The 17,975-nt window shown below is 37.3% G+C and overlaps 2 protein-coding genes across 3 annotated transcripts; both read left to right on the top strand.

Annotated features, from left to right (window-relative positions):
* Positions 1–2,495: 2,495 nt before the first annotated feature.
* Positions 2,496–14,810, top strand: LOC122275687. 2 transcript variants are annotated; one of them, XM_043084842.1, is made up of 2 exons: positions 2,496–2,698; positions 13,175–14,810. In XM_043084842.1, exon 2 carries the CDS (start codon positions 13,227–13,229, stop codon positions 14,553–14,555), a length of 1,329 nt encoding a protein of 442 aa, XP_042940776.1. In that variant the 5' UTR covers positions 2,496–2,698; positions 13,175–13,226; the 3' UTR covers positions 14,556–14,810. The 2 variants fall into 2 exon arrangements, with proteins under 2 accessions (XP_042940776.1, XP_042940775.1); XM_043084841.1 differs by having other exon boundaries at positions 2,497–2,778.
* A 325-nt stretch (positions 14,811–15,135) lies between these two features.
* LOC122275688 (mediator of RNA polymerase II transcription subunit 21) lies at positions 15,136–17,261 on the top strand. The gene is made up of 4 exons (XM_043084843.1): positions 15,136–15,504; positions 16,115–16,192; positions 16,294–16,345; positions 16,937–17,261. The coding sequence occupies exons 1-4, from the start codon at positions 15,289–15,291 to the stop codon at positions 17,011–17,013; spliced, it is 423 nt and encodes a 140-aa protein (XP_042940777.1). The 5' UTR covers positions 15,136–15,288; the 3' UTR covers positions 17,014–17,261.
* The last annotated feature ends 714 nt before the right edge of the window (positions 17,262–17,975 follow it).

Genomic DNA, 17,975 nt, shown 5'->3' with positions numbered 1-17,975 from the left:
ATATAATTAATTACAGCGCTTTTCAAAGTAATTGCAGCGATTTTAAATGCTGTAATTATACTTTAACAATGATTTTTCAGACATGTTTTCCATTTGCATGGCTTTTGGGTGTATTATCAGCAGCGAAATTACGCTGCAAATAAGTATTTCCAACAATTTTTATTTAAATCGTTGCTATTATAACATTAATTGCAGCGCTTTTCAGAGTAATTTCAGTGATTTGTAATGCTGCAATTGCTCGTTTGCAACAATTTTTCAGACAATAGAAGCACATTAGCAACAGTTTTTTATCTAATTGCAGCGGTTTCAGTTGTATTTTCAGCATCTAGATTACGCTGCAAATAGGTATTTGCAACAATTTTGAATATATTCGTTGTAATTAGGCGGCATCAATTGCAGCGGTTTATTGAGTATTTGCAAGGATTTAATATGCTGTAATTAAGATTTCTCAGCAATATATCTTTATGGCCTTGCGGGTAGTTGCAGCGATGTTGTTAGCATTAGCAAGGAAAAAAATTCACTTGCTAAAAGTATTTTAAACAGTGATATTTTTTTTTTCGCTGCTTTGGGCAAAAAAGACACAATTATAGCGGCGACTGTGCAAGGAATTTAAAAGCGCTGGAAATGAGTATATGCAGCAATTTTATGCTTATTTGCAGCGATTTGAAGCGCTGCAAATGACCTGATTTCTTGTAGTGAATTATAATTTAGACTTATTCTCCTTGATGTTATTTGGAAATAATTTTGATCATCTCGTCTCGTCTCATCTCATCTCATTTCCTTCTCAGATATCACTAAAAAATAAACAGTTTCAAACTAATTATTACAACTTTTCTAAACTTTCAAACAATACATAAAAAATAATTTAACCTTTTTAAATCACAAAACAAAAATTATATTAAAAAATTATATTGTAACAATATTTTAACTTTATAATTAATATTCTTTATTCAATTTTTTCTTTTTCATTTTTCAAAATCCAATAAATACTTAACTCAAACTATATATCTCACTCAATTCACAAATTATTTTACTTCTATTCATAAAATTTTCATCTCATCTTATTCTTCAAGCATCCATTAATATATTTGACTCTTTATACTTGCAAACTGGCGAGGAGTATACTTAATATATACCGTACTCTAAATCGCTAATATGGCAGAAACTTACTTGCAAGAGGATCTCAAAATTTTGAATTTTAAAATTATTTAAATTTAACATATAGGCAATATATATAAAGAGTATATTCTCTATATATGCCAACTTGCAAATAATTATTATTATTTTTTTATAATATAATATAGATTAGTTGGTTGTCCCTGCGGCTTAATCACAACGAAGTCCTTTCAAGTTATCGTTTGTAAAAATGAGATCCACAATTTCCTTGTATCCCATAAATTAAAATTGTTTAAGACTTTGTTTGGGTAATAAGACAGTCTCTAAAGTTAGAGACAATTTTTCAATCAAAGATGATCTTACATCCAAATATATAAATATCTGTCTAGCTAAAACTCAAAATCTTTTCAAACACCCAAACCTCAAAAAGTCACCCTTCAAAATAAATTTATATAAAATAATTGTTATCCAGATCCTTTAGACCAAATGGCATAAGGTTTGATATCCAAATGAAATAATCAAGTTCAAACAACCTATATAGAAAGAAAAATTATTAAAAAACCACATATAAACACGTCCGCACAGACACACAAACACCAAGGGGTGACCACCCTGGCCACCATCGGCGGTCTGGCCTGGGCTACCTGGTGGCTAGAGCTTTTTGGTTGCCTTGTGATGGCAGCCACTCCGGTCACATTTGAAATTTTTTTATAAAGTAAAAATCTGGTATTTTTTAATTTGTCCTCAAACTTTCTCTAAAACATTGTTATGCAAATGTTGCACTTTTTTTTTTACAAGAATGAAACTCATCATTAAAAAATTAATTTTTTATGTAGTTCTCATATTTACTTATTTTTTTAAAAAAAATTTACGACTCTTGCATATTCTATAATACCAAATATTATTTCTTTTTTTATAATGAGGCTTACACTAATCATGAAACCATCTAACATCGAAACATGATCCAAGAAAACCTAAACAATTTAACTAAAAGTTATTATTAATATTTTAAAAATGAAGTCTCTAATTTAAGACTACTATGAAAAAAAACTTTATAGATCTTATTTCTGCCCAAAATTATTTTGTCGACTTTTGCTTTCTTCTTTCAGAATTAAAGCACGGTCAATTAATACATTAGTACATTGTTGGGGAAGAAAATAGGACCCATCCAATCCCGTCCGAGACAAGTCCAAGGTTATGTAATTTGGCCCATAGCCAAAACTTATGGGCCAGAGGGTTGAGTTGGACTGATGTTTGGAGTTGAAAGCTCGGTAATTAATCTGATCCGACCAGCTTACCAATGACTTAAACGACATCAACTTGATAGGCAAAAGATTGAACGACATCACATGGGCTTGTTCGGACTGTTCATAAAATGACAGATCATCATCTCTCTTTCTGTCCCTAATCCTACAAGCTTTTACCTTATCGCAACGTTTCAGAGCCGAGGAGAAACGGTCGTCCACCTAGCGCCAATTTCTAGTCCGTTCCGTTACGGTTTGTGAGAAAATCCCACGAACCAAACACACGAGAGAGAAGTCCAAAGAAATAAACGACCTAGTATTTCCCACCATTACAGCAGGTTTTTCAGATTTCTTGATTGGTTCCTCGAAAGCCTTTTCGCTTCTCAATTCATTGGCGCCCTGGCAACCCTTATAATAAGTATTTCAATCTGCATTTTGCCCTTTTATAGTAATCTTTTTACATTTATGTAATTGTTTTCAACTTTGTATCATTGTTGATGCAGCAAGTGAAAAATAGTTTCTTGGGCCCCATTAGTTATTTAGGGTTTTGATCCGAGGTAGAACGGCGTTGGTCTTGTTTTGTTGTGCGTTAGTTCATTAGTGAGCTGAGATTTCTAGATTGACTGAAATGGTTAATGCAGCTCAAAGTATGGAACTGTTGGGCATTAGGATAAAATTCTTTTGCATGAAATTTTTGAAAGGGTGTGAACTTTTTTGGGTTTTGTGATTTATGTTGTACATTTATGTTTGTGATGCTATATCATTCATGGCAGTTTGTTTCTGGGTTTTGTTAAATCCTAAGATCGACCGAGCTTATTGGAGCCAAACCTATGCCTATTGAGAATCTTTAGGTTGTTCTGTTTTGTATCGGATCTTCTGTTTTATTAAGATGTAAACTTTTTTCTTCGGATACTTGTTTTCATCCTGAATTTATGTTTGTTATTGTTTGTGATGATCATGTCTTTCTGGCAACGGAGGATTTAGATCTATTTTGTCAAATTGAATTTTGTAACATATAAATATAGGCAGGTATGAATTTTGGACCGGGGTTTATTCTGCAGGGGTGGGTCCAAAGGGCCCTGCCTTGGAGAGGTTCCCCGACATCAAAAAAAAATATATATATAGATAGGTATGACTGTTGAATGGTCCCGTATGCAAGTGTCAGTAAACAAGGACGATTTAGTTCCATGGCTGGATTTCTGAACTTTCCTCAAGCTCCTCGTTCACAATTCGAAGTTTTAGATGCTGCTTCTCTGTTCCATTCTTACCTCCTAGTGTGAGAAAATCACTGTTCTATTTTTTTTCACCGAATATTGATGGAGATAAATTTTTTTTTCCTGTGGATCTTGTTGTTAATAATGAAATAAAAAATATCGTTGACCATCTTGTGAACATTAGGAGATTTTGGGAAGTCTTGACTTTCTCAACTTGGTTTATATTACTTTTTTATGCTTAAAGAATTTATTGATGTCATAAATTATCCAAGTGTTTATAGTCTGTTGATTGTTTACTTGTGATAGGATTTACAAAATTTATTCCATACAAACAAAATAACAAATTTTATTGATCAAAGAATAGGCATAGCCAAGTACATTCCAAAGATATGCTCTAACTATGTAGGCATAATAGAGACAAGAAAATCATGTAGGTCCATGCCATTAAAGTCAACAGCAATGACCCAAGTACATAGAGTTCTAGTAAAAAAATCTTTAAGTTCCTCCAATGATCTCTCCTTGTCTTCGAACGTCCAATCATTGTGCTCTTGCCACAAACACCACATGATGCATACAGAGACCATCTTCCACACAATTTTAATTTGTTGAATGCCTCTTAGGTTGGTCCAGCTGCCCAACACTGCCACCACTGTCTCGGGCATAACCCAAGCCAAATCTAGTTTATTGAACACCTCATTCCATAACACTCTAGCTCCCTCACAATGTAGTAGGAGATGGTCCATGGACTCCTCGCCGTTCTGACACATGCAACACCACCAATCTACAATGATCACACTACGTTTCCTTAAATTGTCAGTTGTGAGGATCTTACCCAAGGAAGCTATCCACATGAAGAATGCCCGCTTTGGGAGGCACCTTATGTCTCCACAACCTTCTCCATGGGAACTGAATATTCGGCACTTGTGTGAGGGACTTATAAAAAGAGCGAACCGAGAATAAACCTTTACCTATGGGAGTCCACCACAACATATTTGCTTGTTGGTTGCTCGGTTTTATTGAGTACAAAAGGCTAAAAAATATCTTCAAAATTGCTTATTTCCCAATCTTGTGCTGCCCGACTAAAATTGATATTCCACTGGATTTGCTCCCCCGATATCACCATGACTTTAGTCATTGAAGCATCCTTGGCACTTGCAACCCGGAAAAGGGAGGGAAAAGAATCCTTTAAAGCATTGTTACTACACAAAATATCACTCCAAAATTTAATCCTAGAACCCTCAACCAAAAGAAATCTTGTGTGTCAAGTAAAGACCCCCCCTCCTCTTCTAATGTGTTTTCACAACCCTACTCTATAAGCCCCTCTCACTTCTTTAGTACACCATCCCCCCATAAGCCTCCATATTTGCTCTCAATCACCAACTTCTATAGGGCTTCTGATTCCTTAATACTACTCGTTTTCCTAGTGAGAGGGAGGGTGATTCTCCTTTGTCTTCTACTATGGAGAATTTTTCTTAGCTTATTTTTGACTTGGAATTGCTGGATTTGCCTTTGGTTGGGGGGGAATACACGTGGTCTAATTGTAGAGGCGGTTCAAGGCTGGACAGATTCCTTGTTTCTTCCTCTTGGGAGTCTCATTATCCAAGGGTAAGTAAAAAATGAATGCCTAGGGTATGTTCTGATCATTTTCCCATTCTTCTTGATTGTGGGGATATTATTGAGGCTAGACGTTATTTTAAATTTGAGAATATGTGGCTTCAAGTTGAGGGTTTTGTAGACAAGGTGAGAAGATGGTGGCATTCTTATTATTCTGAGGGGACTCCTAGTTTTGTGTTGGCAAGTAAACTTAGAACTTTGAAGGCCAACTTGAAGATGTCGAACAAGGAAGTCGTTGGGAATGTAGAGCAGCAGAAAAAATCTCTTTGGGAAGAGCTTCAAGCCTTAGAGTCAGAGAGGAATTGTGAGGAATCATTGTCAAGAAAAAATGAAGTGGTGTTAGAACTTGAGAGGGTGCTTTTGTTGGAAGAAATTTCATGGAGGCAGAAATCGAGAGTCTTATGGCTTAAAGAGGGGGATCAATGCACTAGTTTCTTGGATAATTCTCATAGACGTAACAATGCCATTGAGTTGCTCAAAGCTGATAATAGTGTTCTGTCTTCCCCTGATGAGATTCATGAGCATGCTGTACAGTTTTATAGTTCTCTTTTAACTGAGACAGTGGATTGGAGACCTAAACTCGATGGGCTGTTTTTTGATTCATTGGATTCTGTTTCAGCAAACTGGATTGAGAGGCCGTTTGAAGAGGATGAGATGTATCAGGTGGTTTGTGGGATGAGAAGAGACAAAACTCCGGGCCATGATGGTTATACCATGGCTTTTTGTCAAGATTGTTGGGAGATAGGGAGGGTAGAGGTGATGGAGGTTTTCCATGAATTTTATGATTATCAAAAGTTTGAGAAGTCGTTGAATGCAACTTTTATTTCTCTTATCCCTAAGAGACTAGGTGCTTCGGAGTTAAAAGATTTCTGACCTATTAGTTTGGTGAGTGGAATTTATAAGATAATTTCAAAGGTTTTGGCTAATTGTATGAGCACGGTGATGGAGAAGATTATTTCAAAATCTCAAAATGCTTTTGCTAGAGGTCGAAAAATTATTGATTCTGTGTTGATGCAAATGAGTGTTTAGATAGTCAGCTTTGGAAAGGTGTTCCAGGGGTTCTTTGTAAGCTGGACATGGAGAAGGCTTTTGACTATGTTAGCTGGGATTTTCTGATATAAATGCTTAGAAGATGTGGCTTCGGTGTCAAATGGTGTGGTTGGGTTAGACAAGAAGATCCAGAGTGGCTTTCAGTTTTAGTTAATGGTCAGCCTTGTGGTTTTTTTAAGAGTTCAAGAGGCTTGAGACAAGAAGATCCATTATCTCCTTTCTTATTTATTCTTGTTATGGAGGCTTTTAGTCGTATGGTGGAGGCTACTGCAGGGGGTGGATTTATTTTAGGTTTTTCAGTGAGTTCTTCTTCTAATGGCTTTACTTCCGTATCGCACTTACTTTTTGCCGATGATACTTTAATTTTATGTGATGCTGTTGAGGATCATATTAAAGCATTGAGGGCTGTACTGTTGTGTTTTCGAGCCATTTATGGGTTAAAAGTGAACTTGGGTAAATCAGAGTTGGTCCCAGTATGAGTTGTTCATAATATTAATGATTTAGCATTGTTTTTGGGTTGTGGAGTTTCTTCTCTGCCTATGAAATATCTCGGCCTCCCGTTGGGGGCATTGTTCAAGGCAAAGTATATTTGGGATGGGGTGGTTGAGAAGATTGAGAAAAGGTTGGCTACTTGGAAAAGGATGTATTTATCTAAAGGGGGTAGAATCACCCTTATTAAGAGTACCCTTTCGAATATTCCAACATATTTCCTTTCTTTATTCCCTTTACCAGTTGGTGTGGCTAATCGTATCGAAAAACTGTATAGAGCTTTTTTGTGGGGAGGTTTGGGGGAGGAGAAAAAAGCTCCCCACAAAAAATAGATTTAACATATCATATGAAATAAACCAACATATAAATTTACTTTTATAAAATCTCTTTATAATTACATACCTTTTCTCGATAGATCAATTCATAAATTTATTTTTATCATTTGTGTTTATAAATTTAAAGTTACGTTTGGATGTTGATATGAATTTAATTATGAATAGTAATATTTTGTAAATCTCATTGAGATGAATTTAACTATTTTTAAGTAAAGATAAGTTTAACTTTTTAAGTTAAAATGTATGAATTATATTGAGATAATTTTTTCACTTTTCTATAAAAATTTTAAAAAAATAAGAGATCTCATGAATAATTTATTTAAAATAAATTTAATTTAATTCAATAACCAAATACCAATAAAATTCTCAAATACAAATAAGAGTAGGGGTGCTACCCGCACCAAATACCAATAAAATTCTCAAATACAAAGGATGTACAATACCCAGTAGTCAATCTTCTATCTGAAGGAGTTCCTGCCTAATCAGCATCTGAAAAAGCTTCAATTCTAAGATGTCAATTTGGTTTATACAACAATCCAAGGTTGGGAGCTCGTTTCAGATACCTTGTAGAAATTGGCTCAATACACTTATTGCATAAGAAATATCAAGTCTAGTGATAGTCAGATAATTTAATTTTCCAACAAGTCTTTGATACCGACCTGGATCTCGAAACAAATATCCTTCCTCTTCAAGAGTTTACGATTTAGATCCATAGAAGTGTCAATAGGCCGTGCACCCAACATGCCAGTTTCCTCCAAAAGATCAAGTACATATTTTCTTTGAGATAGGTTGATACCCTTTTTTGATCTGCTGACTTCAATTCCAAGAAAGTATCTAAGTTTGCTCAAAGTCTTTGTATGAAACTGATCATGTAAAAATTGTTTCAGCTTGGCGATTCTAGCTGAGTCACTCACAGTAATTATAATGTCATCTACATATACAACCAATAAGATATGACCTGCATCACTATGTAGATGAAATACCGAGTGGTTTGTTTGGCATCTATGAAAACCAAATGCCACTACAGTATCAGAGAACCTCCCAAACCATGCTCGAGGAGGTTGTTTCAAACCATATAATGTTTTTTCTTTTAACTTGCACACAGTACCTCAACATTCCCCCTAAACAACAAATTCAGGTGGTTGCTCAATATACACTTCTTCATTTAAGTCACCACGTAGGAATGCATTTTTAACATCTAACTGAAATGGGGTCAATTCAAATTAGCAGCAAGAGAGATTAATACCTGAACAGATGAAATTTTGGCAACGGAGAAGAAAATCAAGTCGTAATCAATGCCATAAGTTTGAGTGTAATCCTTAGCAACCAAGCGAGCTTTCAGACGTTCCACAGAACGATTAGGATGGACTCGAACTGTATATACCCATCTACAGTCAACAAGTTGTTTTCCCTGCAGTAGGGGAACAAGATCTCATGTCCCATTATGGTGAAGAGTATCCATTTCATTTTCCATAGCTGTCCTCCATCCCGGATCTGATAGAGCATTTTGAATTGTCTTAGGAATAGAAAATTTTGAAAGTTGAGAAGTAAAAGATGAAAATGATGGATACAAGGCATGACAGGAGACATATTGGCTAATTGGATGTTGAGTAACACAAGAATGAGTACCTTTCCGGAGAGCAATAGGTGGAGATTCTGAAGCACTAGGTAACTCAGCATCTGAAGACGGAGACAAAGTTGGTGGAGGCAGGGGAGCTCGAGGCCATAAGTGACGCGAGTACACCTATAGGGGTACAAGAAGGCACTAAGGGGGTTGAGTAACTGTGGGTGATTGTGGAGGAGAAAAGAAAGGTTAAGAATAGGTAATGGTAGAGGATCACACTCAACAACCGAAGACATCTTTGAAAAATAGGGTATGGACTCAAAAAATGTGACATCAGCACTCGTGAAGTAGCGTCTAAGAGCAGGACTATAGCAACAATATCTTTTTTGAGTCCGAGAATAACTAACAAAGCTTATCAAAGCCTGGGCCAAGGTTATGAACATAGTAAACACACCCAAAGATTTTGGGTCGAAGAGAAAAGGATGGCAAGGAGGGAAACAAGATGGAGAAGGGAGAGGAAACATCAAGGATAGATAAAAGCATACGGTTGATAAGGTGACATGCAGTGAGAACACCATCACTCTAGAAACGTTTAGGAACATGCATGTGTAGTAAAAATGCTCGGGTTCTAACAAATGGCAATTTTTGCGTTCAGTCACCCCATTCTGTTGGGGTGTATAAGAGCATGAAGTTTGATGAACAATTCCCTTAAGTAATCAGCAAAGGCATTAGATTAATATTCTTTAGCATTATCACAATGCAAAACTTGAACTTTTTGTCTAAATTGAGTTTTAATTTCTTTTCAAAAGAGTTTAAATATGGAAAGAACTTCAGATCGTGCTTTCATCAGAAACAACCATGTCATACGAGAATAGTCATCAACAAATGTAAGAAAATACTGAAACTGGTTTGATACAATGTTGAATGATCCCCATATATCAGAGTGAACCAATGCAAAAGGATAAGATGCTTGATTATCAACTCGAGATACAAAAGACACACGATGGTGTTTACTAAGCTGACATGCTTCACAAGGAATTTGAGACATATTTTCAAGATTCATAATTTGACGTTTCAAAAGAGAAATAGATGGGTGTCCAAGGCGGCAATGCCATTCAAAAGCGGATGATGATGAGGAAGTGAGGGCTCGAGTGGGTGACTGCTCGAAGTCAAGATAATATAGACCACCAGCTTCATGCCCCATACCAATCTTCTTCCCCGTCTTGAGATTTTGAAAGATACATACAGAGGGATAAAAGGTTATAGAACATTGAAGATTTTGAGTAATTTTACTAATGAACAACAAATTAAAGGGAAAACTATGAGCGCATAGAATAGATGACAAGGATATAGAATCAGTGAGTTTGGTGGATCTAATGCTTGTAACTTTAGCAAGAGAACCATTAGCAAGAGTAACACTCTTGAGAAATGACATAGTATCTAACTTAGATAAGGAATAAGACAAATTGGTCAGATGTTCATTAGCTTCTGAATCGATGATCCATGGATTTTGGGTAGATGAGACAAGACATGCGGATGTTGTACCTGGTTGGGCAAGAGTAGCTCTGGAAGATGAAGCTGCCCATGTGACTAAAAACTAATCATACTCATCCTTCGATATGCTAACCATCTCTGGAGTCAATTTGGAGCTCGTTGCTTGTGATGTAGCGCCTTGGCAAATGGCTTGATTAGCGGACCCAGATGGTCTACCATGTAGATCCCAACAATAGTCTACTGAGTGGTTAATACGACCACAATTGGTGCACTTACAAGATTCACGACCTCTAGTGTGGTTACCTTTGGCATCACGTCTCCCACGTGCACCTCTACCACTCTGGCCTCCACTCCCACCAGGAGCAACATAGGAGGTAACTAAAGTGGATCTCTTATTACTCTAATAAGAAGACAACTGAGATCCCTATCCAGATATTGTGGCTCACTGAAGTCAGGAAAACACATCAGGAAATGAGGGAAGCCATGTGCTTGCCAAAATTTGAGAGTGCATTGACTCATACTCAAGTTTTAAGCCAATAAGAAAATGAACAACATTAACGTTTCACGTTGTTTTAGCATGGTTGAAACATTAGAAGTAATAGGTTGATAAATTTTGAGTTCTTCACATATGCTCATCATTTGAGAACATTTAATAAAACTTTATTGGGGAAATGGTTATGGAGATATCACTCGAAGGGGGGTTCATTGTGGAAGGAAATCATTGTCGCTCGATATGGAGCTGCTTGGGGTGGTTGGTGTTCCAATGAAGGGAGAGGGGGGTATGGTGTGGGTTTATGGAAGTTTATAAGAAGGGGGTGGTCTTGTTTTGAGAAACATATTCAATTTGTTGTTGGAGAGGGCAATAGAATCAGTTTCTGGTAGGACGTGTGGTGCAAAGATCATGCATTGGAAAGAGCTTTCCCGAATCTTTATCGTATTGCTGCTAATAGGGAGGCTTCAGTGGAGGATATGCGGTTTCTATATCATGGCACTCATCAGTGGGATGTTCTTTTCAACAAGGACTTTCATGATTGGGAATTATCTACTATATCAGATTTTCTCAACCTCCTATACTCTATGGGGACTCCTATGGCACAAGGTGATCGTGTGAAGTGGAGATTTAATAATCATAAGAAATTTATTGTAAAGGCATACTACAAAATTTTGACCACACAAAACCATCCTCCGTTCCCTTGGAAGAATATTCGGAAGTCTCGTGTGCCTTCCAAAGTAGCCTTCTTTGTATAGAACGCTGCACTTGGGAAGATCTTGACCACGAATAACTTGAGAAAGAGGAGGTGTGTAGTGATGGATTTGTGTTATATGTGCAAAAAGAATTGAGAATCTATGGATCACTTTCTACTACATTGTGAGGTTACAAGGGAGTTATACGATGGGATTTTTCAAAGGGTTGACCTTGCTTGTGTTATGCCTTCAAGGGTGGTGGATTTGTTGGGGTGTTGGAGGAGGATGCAAGCCTGCTATCCAGTGGCAGCAGTGTGGAAGATGATCCCCTTGTGTATTGTGTGGTGCGTTTGGTTGGAAAGAAATGTGTGTTGCTTTGAAAACAAAGAACGCACTATGGCGGAGCTAAAGAACTTTTTTCTTCACACTTTACTGCTTTGGTTTTCCGCTATTGTACTAAATGGGGACAATGTTCATGATTTCTTGTCCTTAATTCTGCACTCATAAAATGTACCTAGGTACCTTATGTATACTTCCTGTGTACACGGGCCATGCCTATTTTATTCTGATCAATGATATTTATCTTTTACTTATAAAAAAAAAAAACTCTTTCAGGCCCAAAGTACCATATTTCAACGCAAAAAATTGTTAACACATAAATACGGGTTGTGTTTCCAACACCTGAGTACATCTATTTGAGATGCCTCCATATCTCTTGAGCGATGTCAAAGGGAACTAAACTTCCACAAATATTAGGCTCAATACTAGCCAACATAAATGAGCATATTTGAGTATCTTCTTGCTCCCATTGAGCAAAAGTAGAACTAATTGAATCAAAAGTAGAACTAGGTTGGGACATGCACAGGGATAGTGGAGACCCGCAACCAAACGTCCCGAGACTTCCTCTCCGGCCGATGATGAACAGTCCTTCCGGCAGCCATTGGAGACGGAAAAACTCATCGGAGTGGACAGACCACGCAGGCGAGCTTGATTCCAGTGTCCATTACCAGAGAAAACAACTTTTGTCACTAGAAACCTCTTGGAGAAAAACTACCGGCCAAAAAACCTCACAGCCACTATGCACAGCCACCAATAACCACCAACAACCACCACTAGCTCCGTCGCACAACCACCACCGACTAATCAACGCTCTGATACCATGTAGTCGAAAAACCAAGAGAGAGAGAAACTTTTGTTGTATTATTCATTGACTGCTATCCAACTATACATATACATACAATGACCATTATACCCTCATAACATACACTTAATTACAATTATGTATTCTAACATGTTTGTAATGGTTGCTTAACTATTGAGGTAGTCCTGCAGATCCCCCTCCCTTCACCCCCAAAAGAATTGTAGTTTTATTGGACATGCCACTCTTATCACTTTATTTATTTATTTTTTTTGTAAGTACTCTTATCAACACTTTATCCTGCCCTAGGATGCTGGTTTTATCGTATCTCCTTGGGTGAATCATTCTAGCTCTATGACCATAGCTAAGCTTGGTTCATGTTACTTATATATAAATATATGTATATATATTTGTTGATAAGTACTTATATATGTAATATATATATATATATATAATTCAGTTATGTAGGTCTATCAAGGAGTAATGTTGTAGCTTAGCACTAATCATATTGGCACAGGTATATTAATTTATCAATAATCTGAGATAATATGAAAATTGAATATCTTTGCCAATAAACTGAAGCATAATTTAGTGCAATATATGCACTATTGGCAATGGTATTTTTGAATTTACATATGGGTTCAGCTCAGTTAACCAGAAAATCAGCAATTTTATATCATTGACCAAGTATTGTACAAATCATAAAATTGGTTTTTCTTTATTGTTTGCAGGGAAAATTTCTAAGGCCATTGTTGAACTGTCATTTGCATCCATTTGTGCAAGATGGACCAACAGAGTCAAAGAACCAGTCCTTTTTCTCCTGCAGACCTCCCTATGAAACGGAAACGTGGTCGTCCACGTAAGGATAAAAATCTGGTGCTTGGGAAGAAGAATCCCATGATGCCTGCATCTGACAGCATGAGGAAAAATAAAGAAAGAACGGATGCAAGTGATGATGTTAATGGTGGCATGGTGGGTCAGGTGGTCACTGGTGTCATTGAAGGTTCATTTGATGCTGGATATCTTCTTAATGTTAAGGTCGGGGACACTGACACTCATCTGAGGGGTGTTGTATTTCTTCCTGGACGGTTCACTCCAATTACGGCAGCAAATGATGTTGCTCCACATGTTAAGATGTACAATAGAAAAGAGATCCCAATCGCAGTTCTCAACCCTCAAACAGAGCTACATAATTCTGTTCCCCTATCAGGACAAGGTAGTAAGCAAACCACTGAGCTTAAAACCCACATATCTAAACTTTCAGATCAATTCCCATCTCCTGAGCTTCGGACTCCAATCCAAAATCCACCTGAGAACGAATCTGCCTCTGTTGTGGTAACTACGGCTGCCAATGTGCCAAAGAATGATGCAGGTCTTTCCGTGGGAGGAAATGAAGTGCCACCTCAAACATTGGAGTCTGGACTTGAGAGCCAATTTACATCTACAATGGCACAGCCGGATCATCACGAGGCTGTTGAACATGATGAGGCATTGCTGGAATGCGAAGCTTCCCCACTGATAAAAGGATCTGGTATTGATGGAGAGGCAACTAAAGATTCAAAACCGGAATCAGCTTCTGGACCAGTTGTTGACATGGTGCCAGGCATTGAAATTGCTAATAAAGAGCCTCAGATTCAACATCAGGACGTTAGTCTTGACCTTAAGCCGAATGAATTGGTTCATGATGAAGTGAAGAACCCAAATCTTGAACTCAACCAAACTCCTGTATTTGCTGAACACAAAGCCATGTCTCCTGAACAGATGAAGGAGCCCGTGGACATTTTGATGGAAGAGCAGGTCTCTCCACAGAAAGATATAGCACAAGATACACAACCGGAGCTTTCTATTGAGACTTTAAGTGGAACTGGCGCGTCCCTCTCAAATGGAAGGCCTGCAAGTGATTCTGCCGACCCTGCTGAGTTGGGCTCACACCCAATGTTGCAGACAAGCCAACCGGCAATGACGTTAGAAGGAGAGGCTACTCCAGCAGTGTCCAAGCTTGCCTCCAAAGAATCTGTCATTCCAGGAATGAGGGAACCCCAGATCCCTAGTTCTGGTACCACGAGCAATATTGAAAATGGTGTTAAAGATGACCTGGTACCACAATCTTAGATCCCTACAATAGGACCTGAGAATTTTTCTTGAAATTAAACATAGGAGAAAGGATATGAGGATAGTGTCAGGTTTGATGACAATAAATAGGTAGCAGGACAGTCATGGCTCTCGTGGTTAAGTTGACGCTTGAATACAACACTAGTCTCCTCCTATATCTGACAACTCTTCAATGGTTTTGTTATCTTTGTAAGCTTTGTTAAGTTATTGTCTTGAAAATTAATGTCAGGTTTTTATCTGGTGATGATTTCCCCATGATATTTCTGTAGGTTTTGTGCTGAGTATTTATTAGTTTTTGGTCCAGCTTGCCTACGCACACTATTGTTAGAACATTAAAGAGGAAAAATATTAGGTTCATAAGAAATATTATAAATAAAATATTATATAAATTTACATAATTTAATTTGCTTAAATTATATTATAAAAAAATTATTATAAAGTATATTTGAAAAAAACAATACTGATATTCTCACATATTTTTGGGTACGATTTGAATTCGTTGGGGCAGGCCCAGACTGACTATGGATTTAGCCCACATTCCTTTCTAGACAAAGGTGCCAATATCCCTCTCTGTAATTCATCCAAACGCCGACGTTCTACTGGCAAGATAAAATAATACTCTTTCTCTCGGAGCTCCATCGTCATCGTCTCCCAGAAGTCGGATCGTGGACCAATTTGTCTGCAAACAAGAAGATTTGATTAGGGATTGTGAAGCTTTGTCTTGCGGAAAAGGATGGACATAATCTCCCAATTGCAAGATCAAGTCAACACGATCGCAGCTCTAGCCTTCAACACTTTCGGTACACTCCAGAGGGACGCTCCCCCTGTCCGACTCTCTACCAATTACCCCGAACCACCACCTAATCCCACCGACGATGCCGCCGAAGCTCCCAACACCTCCGAACAACCCAAGCAACTCGGCGCCGCTCTCGTCAAGGCCGCTAAACAGGTTAACTGATTTTAGACCTCAAATATTGTCGTGATTTTCTTAATAAGGGTAGCTCAGTTGGTCACGTTTCGACGTTTTGGGTTTGCTCCCAATGGTCACCAGTTTTGAGTCTCTTTAGGATTAATGGAGATTTATCTGGCTGTTAATTTCAGGGCTCGTGAAATTAGTCGAGTTGCGCCCAAATTGGCCGGACACCCACTGATATAAAAAGAAAAATATTGTCGTATTTTCCATCATTTTGAACAACATATAGACATTCAATTGCATTTCTCTTTGAATATTTTCAGAAAATTAAATGGTTCAAGATTTTTGTTTCCTAAGCAATCAGCTGTTTCCTCCTCGTACTGGCAGCGGACTACTGAAAATTTAGGAAGCATGTCCAGTTATGTTTGAGGAAACTTACTGCAAGTTTGATTGATTTACTCGGAGTTAAATTTGTATCAATAGCCAAAAAAGATGTAAAAATGTTCAAATATATGGAAAAACTTTGGGATATGATTACTTTCTTTGTGTTGATCCATCCGCGTAGGATTGGACAATAACATATTGTTTGTCGATGTATTCGATTCTGTCTCGACTATATGAATGCTAACGCTTTGTGCTTTCACAGTTTGATGCGCTGGTTGCAGCACTTCCATTGTCCGACGGAGGTGAAGAAGCTCAACTGAAAAGGATCGCGGAACTCCAGGTATGGAGTTGGATGACTGACCAACAGCTCTCGCATGGTGGATTTTTACAATTTAATATCTTGTCTCTAAAGAGTTTCCAATGTGAAATCTGATTGCGCAGGCTGAAAATGATGCTGTGGGCCAGGAACTTCAGAGACAACTCGAAGCTGCAGGTATGTCTCTGGCCTTCTGCATAGTCTAATCTTTCATTAAAATTCATGTACGATTGCGAAGCAATCTCTCATTGCAATTGTTTAGAGGAAAAATAGCCAGAAAGAGAAATGTTAATTTCAAATGTCTACCAAAAGGTACAAGTTTTGAAAATTACTATTTATTATCTTTTTTATCATCCATCCATTTGGCATCATATGATTAGAAAACTATTTGATATTTTTACTTCCAGTCATTTGAAGCCACATTAAAGGATGATGAATAGCAGTTTTTGCTAGTTTATAAAACCCTGGTTTCTGTCTTGATCTTCGATGTGGCATGTATGGATGGATCTTCTGTCAGGCGATCCACCTCTTTTAGGGATCTTCAGATGGTCTGGCATCTGTTTTATATATCTCTGGGACACAGATGTTTGATTTGTAATACACCATTTCCTTTATCCGATGCCTCTAGAAAAGTGAATAACAAATATTTTGGATGGTCATGGTTCTAAGCCAATACATTTCTCCTTATTTGTTCCGTATCTCACTAAATGAAAGTTAGTTTTGTTACTGCTTGGATCTAAGAATCTCATTGTTCTATGGTGGTGCCAGAGAAGGAATTAAAACAGGTCCAAGAATTGTTCGGTCAAGCGACAGATAATTGCTTGAACTTGAAGAAACCGGATTGAAGAAAGTGAAACGCATTGTCTTTTAATCGTGCAAAAATCTTATTAGGGGATGATTTCAGCTTTCAAAAGTTAGTTGTTGTGTAGTGGAGGTTGTTCATGCAAAGCCTTCTAATTTTAGTGACTTCAATTCCACCGTCTTAAGTTTCGAACTCCAGAAAGATGGTCAAGACAATTTGCCTGTTTGGCATTTTTCCCCTCCATATGTAAGTACTTCTATTTGGCATGTTATTTAACTACTTTAAAAATCATTTGGTGGCCAAACCAACAGTTTTAATTAGGGTTGAGCATCGACTAAATCAGAGTTGGCATCCAGGAAATCAAACTCCCAACTTCAGCTTTGTCAGAGTTCGAATCTGAAACTAATATGCCCGTATCTTAAAATATCAACTGGCTACCCTATTGCACACTAGCCAAAATGGATAGCTTCGACTCCGACCTACATAGGCTCGAATCCTACCCGACTCTTTATCATATTGGAGTCAAAGCGAAGTTGGATTTTTATTTTTAATATTTAATTCATTTTTAAACAAGATTTTCCATATAACATTTTATTTAATTGTGGGCTTCTAGTTTAAGTTTACTAAAAACACTACAAAAAGAAAAAGGAAAAAACAACATAGTTTAGATATGAAAAAACCAAAAATATAACTAAAAATATAAAGTAGGCATGTAATATCATTCATGATAAAACCGATAAAAAAAAAAAATGTATATTATTATTCATAATTTTATATTAGAGTCTAGACTCTAAAATCAACTAAAAATAATAAAATAATTGTTCAACGATCTAGCCAGGGCCTAAGCTAATACCCAAGGCCCCAAATAATAGCTAACAAGCATCTAAGCAAGAGCAACCATGAGTCATCACGGTCCAATGACAATATCCATCATCTAATCATTCATTGCTAAATTACTACAAATAGGAAACACAACCAACCAATTAAATATAAGCTAAATATTGT

Source organism: Carya illinoinensis, chromosome 9 (assembly GCF_018687715.1).
Source record: "Carya illinoinensis cultivar Pawnee chromosome 9, C.illinoinensisPawnee_v1, whole genome shotgun sequence".
Classification (NCBI taxonomy): Eukaryota; Viridiplantae; Streptophyta; class Magnoliopsida; order Fagales; family Juglandaceae; genus Carya; species Carya illinoinensis.
The sequence above is the reverse complement of the archived record's forward strand: the minus strand, read 5'-3'. Positions and strand labels throughout refer to the sequence as shown.

Bases quoted from the DNA above. Each gene is read 5' to 3' on its own strand.
- LOC122275687 (XM_043084842.1), top strand. From the start codon at position 13,227: ATGGACCAACAGAGTCAAAGAACCAGTCCTTTTTCTCCTGCAGACCTC.
- LOC122275688 (XM_043084843.1), top strand. From the start codon at position 15,289: ATGGACATAATCTCCCAATTGCAAGATCAAGTCAACACGATCGCAGCT. The intron at 15,505-16,114 runs GTTAACTGATTT...GTGCTTTCACAG, and splicing joins TCGTCAAGGCCGCTAAACAG to TTTGATGCGCTGGTTGCAGC. The intron at 16,346-16,936 runs GTATGTCTCTGG...TGGTGGTGCCAG, and splicing joins GAGACAACTCGAAGCTGCAG to AGAAGGAATTAAAACAGGTC.